Source organism: Pithys albifrons, chromosome 22 (genome assembly GCF_047495875.1).
Source record: "Pithys albifrons albifrons isolate INPA30051 chromosome 22, PitAlb_v1, whole genome shotgun sequence".
NCBI classification, from domain to species: Eukaryota; Metazoa; Chordata; class Aves; order Passeriformes; family Thamnophilidae; genus Pithys; species Pithys albifrons.
Genome location: NC_092479.1, coordinates 3,090,264 through 3,096,665, shown reverse-complemented (window position 1 = coordinate 3,096,665; position 6,402 = coordinate 3,090,264). Strand labels below are relative to the sequence as shown.

The 6,402-nt window shown below is 59.1% G+C and overlaps 1 protein-coding gene across 1 annotated transcript; it reads right to left on the bottom strand.

Moving 5' to 3' along the window:
- Nucleotides 1-402: 402 nt before the first annotated feature.
- Nucleotides 403-4,700, bottom strand: FBLIM1 (filamin binding LIM protein 1). Its single transcript, XM_071575737.1, has 8 exons — nt 4,513-4,700; nt 3,556-3,761; nt 3,045-3,178; nt 2,841-2,952; nt 2,207-2,376; nt 1,950-2,128; nt 1,715-1,832; nt 403-943 (listed from the first exon to the last, which is right to left on the bottom strand). Exons 2-8 carry the CDS (start codon nt 3,734-3,736, stop codon nt 830-832), a joined length of 1,008 nt encoding a protein of 335 aa, XP_071431838.1. The 5' UTR covers nt 3,737-3,761; nt 4,513-4,700; the 3' UTR covers nt 403-829.
- Between the last annotated feature and the right edge of the window lie 1,702 nt (nt 4,701-6,402).

The following is a 6,402-nucleotide window of genomic DNA, read 5'->3' as shown; positions in this document are numbered from 1 at the left end:
TCAAAGACTTTCCGACGGCGGAGCGGTATCTTGGAGAACGTGCAGAAATGGGGCTGTCAGAGACGTTTAGCTGGAGTTGTGCTGCCTGCTGGAGGAATTTGTGCTCCAGCTGCCCTCTGCTGGCTCCGGGACAGACAGGCACCAAAAAACCACCAAACTAGCACCAAAACTCCTTTTAACAACACCACGACATCACCAAATCCCAAACCCACCCCCAAGAAACAACCATTGTCTCTCCCCTACGTGACAGCGGCAACTGCCAGGTCGCTGCACCCCAAAATCAGCTGTTATGGACCTGAGCGACCTGACTTGCCACACCTATAAAATCCAAAAAAAGCTGCATTTTGTCCTTATTTTTAAACCTGGATTGGATAGGTTGGAATGCAGGGTGGATGAAAGGAATGAGTTTTCAGGCTCGGGTTTTATTGAACTGCAAGTAACTAAATCAGTGCTTGCTCTCCACAGAGAGAAACGTTTCAGTGAAACCCCAAGGAATCTTGAAAAGGAAGAAAAACCACCCAGAATAACCAAACTGGCCTTGAAAAAGGAGTTTAAAAAAAGAAATAAGGAATAAAACCTCCTCTGCTGCTGGTCTGTCGGGGCATTTTATGTCCATGGTGGGCACAGAGCCGTGTTGTGACACATCCTCACTGCTCCTCTGGCCAGCCCACAGGGTCAGGGTCCCGGGCACATTTTGGAGATGAAAACCCAGTTCTGCAGGAATTCAGGGGTGCAGCAGGCACGGAGGTCACCCTCCAAACATCTGGCACTGGCAGGCAGTTTTTTGGCATCTGGCACTGGCAGGCAGAGATGGGTGAGCCGCGGGCTCTCAGCAGGACGACTCGTTCCGCCAGCGGACGTGGCAGGACTTGCAGAGGAGGTGGCTGTCCAGGGGGTAGCACCCGTCCTCCGTCAGCTCCGGGGACAGGGGGGTCCTGCAGCTCTGGGGGCAGAGGGGAAAGGGACAACGCGTTTTAGGGGTCCCTGTGCTGCATTACATCCTGCTTTTCCTGCAGAACCCAGCAGTACTTGGCACTCAGGAATAGCACAAGGGGGCACGATGGGCTCAAGCTCTGCCAGGGGAAATTGAAGTTGGAGAGCAGAAAAAAATTCTTTGCAGAGAGAGTGCTCAGGGATTGGAATGGGCTGCCCAGAGAGGGGGTGGATTCCCCATCCCTGGAGGTTTTTCAGCTGAGCTTGGCCGTGGCACTGAGTGCCATGATCTGGTAAAGGGACTGGAGTTGGCCCAAGGGTTGGACTTGATGATCTCAGAGGTCTTTTCCAACCCAATCCATTCTATAATTCTGTAATTCTATGGATGTGGCACTCAGTGAGAATCCACCACATCTTCATCCAACCCCACTGTGATCACCAGCCCAGGGCACGGAGTTGGGTGTCAGAGTGCCCTGGGCTGGTGATCACAGTGGGGTTGGATCAAGTGTTGGACTTGCTGATCTCAGAGGTCTTTTCCAACCCAATCCATTCTATGATTCTATGATTAAAAGCAACAAACTACATCAAAGCCATGAAAAGCTGAACATCTCCTCCAGGTGCATCATCACCACCACCACCTGACTGATTTACTTATTTCCCCCCTCCCCGTCACTCGGAAGACAAACCGTGGGATAAAAACCAGCCCTGGGTGCTGTAGCCTCTGTGCCAGCCCTGGCTCGGTGCCACCCCCTGGGCTTTGGGGACCCCCAGCCTATCGTACCTCACAGCAGTAGCAGCTCTCGTGGAAGCTGCGACCCAGACACTCGATCTTGTAGGTGTCCTTGTCCTCAGAGGGCACGATGGGGCGCTCACAGGCGCCGCAAACCACGGCGTATTTGCTGACGGAACCAAACGGGAGCGGTGTGAGCCCTGGGGGGGGTGGTGACAGGGACAAGCCAGACCCCCAACTCCCCACCCCCAGCTCCAAAACTGGGGGATGCTCTGCCATTGCCAACCTGTAGAAGTCGGGCACGCAGTACACGTCACCCTGCTCGTCCACGGCAAAGCTCTCGGCACCGATGGCGCGGCCACAGCCGGCACAGGAGAAGCAGCCGGGGTGGAAAGCCTTGCCGAGGGCACGGATGATGTGCTCTGTGATCAGCCCCTGGCACTTGGCACATTTCTCCAGCGTGGCCTGGGAGTTGGGAACACGCGCCATGAGGTGCCAGCTGCCACCCCAGGGGTGCTGGCTGTCCCCGAGGGAGGGCAGTACCTGGTAGCAGGTGTCACACATGGGCCGCCCGTCTCTCTGGAAGTAGCGCTGCCCGGCCAGGCGCCGCTGGCACGTGCGGCAGGTGAAGCAGCCGGGGTGGTACTGCTTGCCCATCGCCTCCACCGTCGGCTCCCGCCGCCCCAGCACCTTGTGGCAGAAGGCACAGATGTCTGTGGGAAGTGGGGATGTGTTGTTACAGTAAAATCAAAGGTGAGCAATTCAGGTCTATAGAAAGCCTTGTGAGACTCAGCCATCAGCCAGAAGCAGCAAGGAGCTCAGCTGCTGCTGGCTGGTAGGGAGGAGGTTACTCCCCAAGAATCCACAAGACTCTGCAGGTGCACGAAAATAGCAAGATGAAATAATATAAACATGGGACTTGTGAGAGAGAGGTTCTAATCAACTGAAGTATCTGGTGTGGTGGTGTGTAACTCTTTTAGCCAATAAGGTGTAGTCCTAACCCTATATAAACCTTGTGCTATGTGTAATAAAATGTCTTCACTTTGAATCTCATGGATTGTGTGTGAAGTCCAGTTCCTCCGCTGTGTTTATTTTTTGTTTACTTTAGGGACGGGTTCAGAGCTGTGTCACTCAGTTCCTCTAACTCGGGATGAACCCACAGCTGGGCCCCCCTCACCTCTGGAGCTGTCCCGCTCCGGGTACCCATTCACATCCTGCCATTGCGGCTTGTCCTCTTGCTCCTGGCACAGTTTGGGTGGCTTTAACTCAGCAGGGAAGGAGGAAGGGGCCTGGAGAGCAGGGGAGGGTAAAACCATGTTATTTATACCCCTGCAGGTGAAGAAACTGTGGCAATGGGGGGTCTGCACCCCCTTATCCTCACCTGGAGGGTGGTGGGTGCTGTGAGGTTCAGTTGCTGCAGCACCGGACCCAGTGACTCCACGGACATGGGCTGGGGGGCTTCGGAGAGGATGAGGAGGGGTGGGGATGAAGGCACAGGGACAGCTGGGGGGGTTTCTGCAGCAAAAGACAGATATGGGGGGTTTGGGGGAGCAATAATGTCCTGTCACAATAGCACCCCTTTGCAGTAATGCCCCAACAGCTTTGCAGCAGCGCTCGCTGACCTGCCCCAAAAGCAAACGCTGTCCCAGCTGGAGGGGACAAACAGCACCGATAAGTGCCTGGCAATGGAGAGCAAACACAGCCCTTCCCCAGCAACTGGATCCATCCCAGGATGGGAGAAGGGATTGCAGGGATTTGGGGAATAACCCCCCCAAAAAACCCCCCATATCCCCTCCTGCCTGCGTGTCCTTTAGCAAAGCATCTCCACAGCATCCTCAGCACCACCACCATCCTCCTGGCACCACACTCAGCCCCCCATGGACACCCCTCACCTCCGTTGGGCAATGCCGGGGGTGACAGTGGGATCCGGGGGCGACGGGTGACGGGGCCCTGGGCACCGTCCGGCTGCGGCTCCCGGTGGGTTTTCTCCTCGGTGCCCACATCCCTCCGTGGGGGCACCAGAGTGATGAAGATGGACGAGGCCATCCTCTTCTCTGCCTTCCCTGGCAGCATCTCTGAAGCCACAGAAGGGCCAGGCCTGGGGTTGATTTTAGGGAAAATAAGGTAAAACTCAGGGGCACGCTGGCAGCTCCTGCAGCCGCGCTGCCCTTCGGCATCAACCTCCCTCCCTCCTCCCGGAAAGGGAGAAGGAACGAGCGTCCCGTCCCACGTCACGGCAGTAAATGGTCTCGTGCCTGGGAGGACACAGGGCAAAGGGTCCTGCTGAAGCAGCAGCCGGAATCTCCCATTTTCACGCCTCTGTGGCCAAATCCCTCCCTTTTACAAGAGTTTTAACCCCATTTATTTCCTTTCGCTGCTCCCACCTTGGATTAAAGTCCCCATGGGCAGCAGGAAAAACCCCACCTTTCCTCTTAAAAAGGGGATTGCAGTAGAATTTTGCTTTTGCAACCCCTTTTTTTTGGAGTGTTTCTACATCCCCGTTCCCTCCCTCCGAAACCCCAATTCCCAGTTAATCCATTCCAGCTCAGCACATCCCCCCTTTGTTTTTCCAGGTGGGGAAACTGAGGCACAGTGCTGTGAATCAGCCCCCTCCTGTCAGCAGCACAGCCCCGAGCACAGCCCCGGCAGGATGCGCCCGACCCCGATAAACCCGCTCAGGAAGGAAAAGGGCTGTTTATTCAGCTTCCCAATGGGAAGAACAGCCGGGGCGAAGCTTCCCCTGCCCAAATGGAATGGTTTGGAGCAGGGGAACCCTGAGGCTTTAGCCGGGGTGCCGCGCTGGTGAAGCAGGATTCATCCCAGAGGTGAATCAGCAGCTTGAAAAATACCTGTGTGCTGAGTTGCCCGGTCTGATGCGGCTCCGCTTCCCCCAGATCCCGCTCAGGGGTCAGCGCATCCTTTCCGGGGGCAGGCAGTTCCCCCAGAGCTGGGGGAAAAGCTTCGGGATGTTCCCGCCGGTGACTTCAGCCTCTGACTCAAGCCGGGAAGGGATTAAAGAGGAAAAGGAACCCCGAGCGCTTCTCTCCCTCCTTCCCTCCCTCCCCACAGGCAAAACCCCGGCCGGGCTCCGGCACTGCCACCCTTTGCCCAAATCCTCACCCTCCGGAGCCGCCGCTTTTCCTCCTCCCCAGCCGAGCTGCGGAAAACTAGGGGGAAAAAAAGGATAACCATAAAAAACCCTCCAACCTACAAAAAAAAAAAAAAAAAAGAAAAGATTTCTCCAGGGTTAATGGGAACCATGTGCTCGTCGCATTCCTCTTTGTGCCGGCGCTGACGGGATCCCGGCGGCCCCACGGCAGCACCCCCCGGGTGCCCCCCAAACGGGGCCGTCGGGGTGGCCGAGGCTCCAGGGGTGCAGCCATGGGCGTCCTGCCCTCCTCTTTATGGGGTTCCCACCCCTCCCCACGGAGCTCCATCCTGGCTTGGAGGGGCTGAGGCCACAGTAGGAAGGACCCCCCGGCTGCCCTAAAGTCTCCTGGGCGGCTCAGGTGGGACCGATGAGGGGCCACTTCTGGGGCATCCCCAAGCCCCCAAAATTGGGATGGGACACAGCCCTGTACAGCTGTGCCCCAACTCCGTGCCCTGTCCCAGGGAGCTCTTAGAGGCGCTCTGAGGATGCCCAAGGAAAAAGGGACGGGGTGGGGGGGACACAATGCTTGGTGTCCCCTTGTCTCCCCCCGGAGTGGCCCCACTGTGTCCTTGTCCCTCACCTGGGGGGTGGCCTTGCAGCCCCCACAACCTCCTGTCTTCCACCGTGCAACCCCACAGCCCCGGTCCCCTCCCTGGGGGTGCCCTGTCCCCTGGGGGCAGTGGCCCCCCGTCCTCTCCCTGGGACTGTCCCCAATCCCCTCCTCGGGGGTGGCTCTTGGTCCGTTTGTCCCATCCCAGGACGGCTCTGCGGCCCTTATCCCATCACCTGGGGGGGTCCCGTGTCCCATACTGGGGTGTCCCCTCGCCCCTCCTGAGGGGGTTCCCAATCCCACACCTGGGGTGGCCCCTACCTGGGGGTGGCCCCAGTTCCCCACCTGGGAGGGTCGTACCTTGCGGGGGGAGGTTCCCTGCCCGGGGGGTGTCGCCTGCCCGAAGGTGGCCCTGCAGCCCCCCGGGGGTGGCCCTGTCCCCGTCCCCGTCCCGTACCTGGGGAGCCGGTGCGGGTCCCTCCGTGCGCTCGGCGGGCGCGGCGGGGGCAGCGGAGGCAGAGCCGCCCGGCATCACCGCCCCTTCCTCCCTCCTCCTCCTCCTCTCTTCCTCCTCCCCCTGCCTGCCCCACAGCCCCGGGCGCGGGAGGGCGGGGGGCACATGTCCTTGGGGTGCCCGATGCACCCTGGGGGGCCCCACAGGTCCTTAGGGTGCCATATGCACCCCCCGACTGCTCCTTGCACCCCAAAGTGCTCCATGGGACCTCAGGGTGCCCCACATGTCCCCACGGTGCCGTCTGGCTGCCCGTGGCCCCTCGAGTGCCCCTCTGTGCTCTGGGATGACACCCCTTCCCACCCCCCAAGGTTGTCCCATGGACCCCCCTCGATTGCCCCCAGCACCCTCAGGACACCCAACACCCCGGAGTGCCCCATGTACCCCCCATACACCCCCAGAGTGCCCCATGTACCCCCCCTACACCCCCAGAGTGCTTGTGTGCCCCACAACAGCCCCAGGTGCCCCTGGGTGTCCCCAGATACCCCAAAATACCCCCTACATCCCTGTACACCCCCAGGTAACCC

What these genes read in the sequence shown, in the direction of transcription:
- FBLIM1 (XM_071575737.1), bottom strand. Translation starts at nt 3,736, where the DNA reads ATGCTGCCAGGGAAGGCAGAGAAGAGGATGGCCTCGTCCATCTTCATC. An exon ending in CCCGGCATTGCCCAACGGAG is followed by an intron (nt 3,179 to 3,555) that starts GTGAGGGGTGTC and finishes CTTTTGCTGCAG; the next exon opens with AAACCCCCCCAGCTGTCCCT. An exon ending in TGCGTGCCCGACTTCTACAG is followed by an intron (nt 1,833 to 1,949) that starts GTTGGCAATGGC and finishes TGGTTCCGTCAG; the next exon opens with CAAATACGCCGTGGTTTGCG.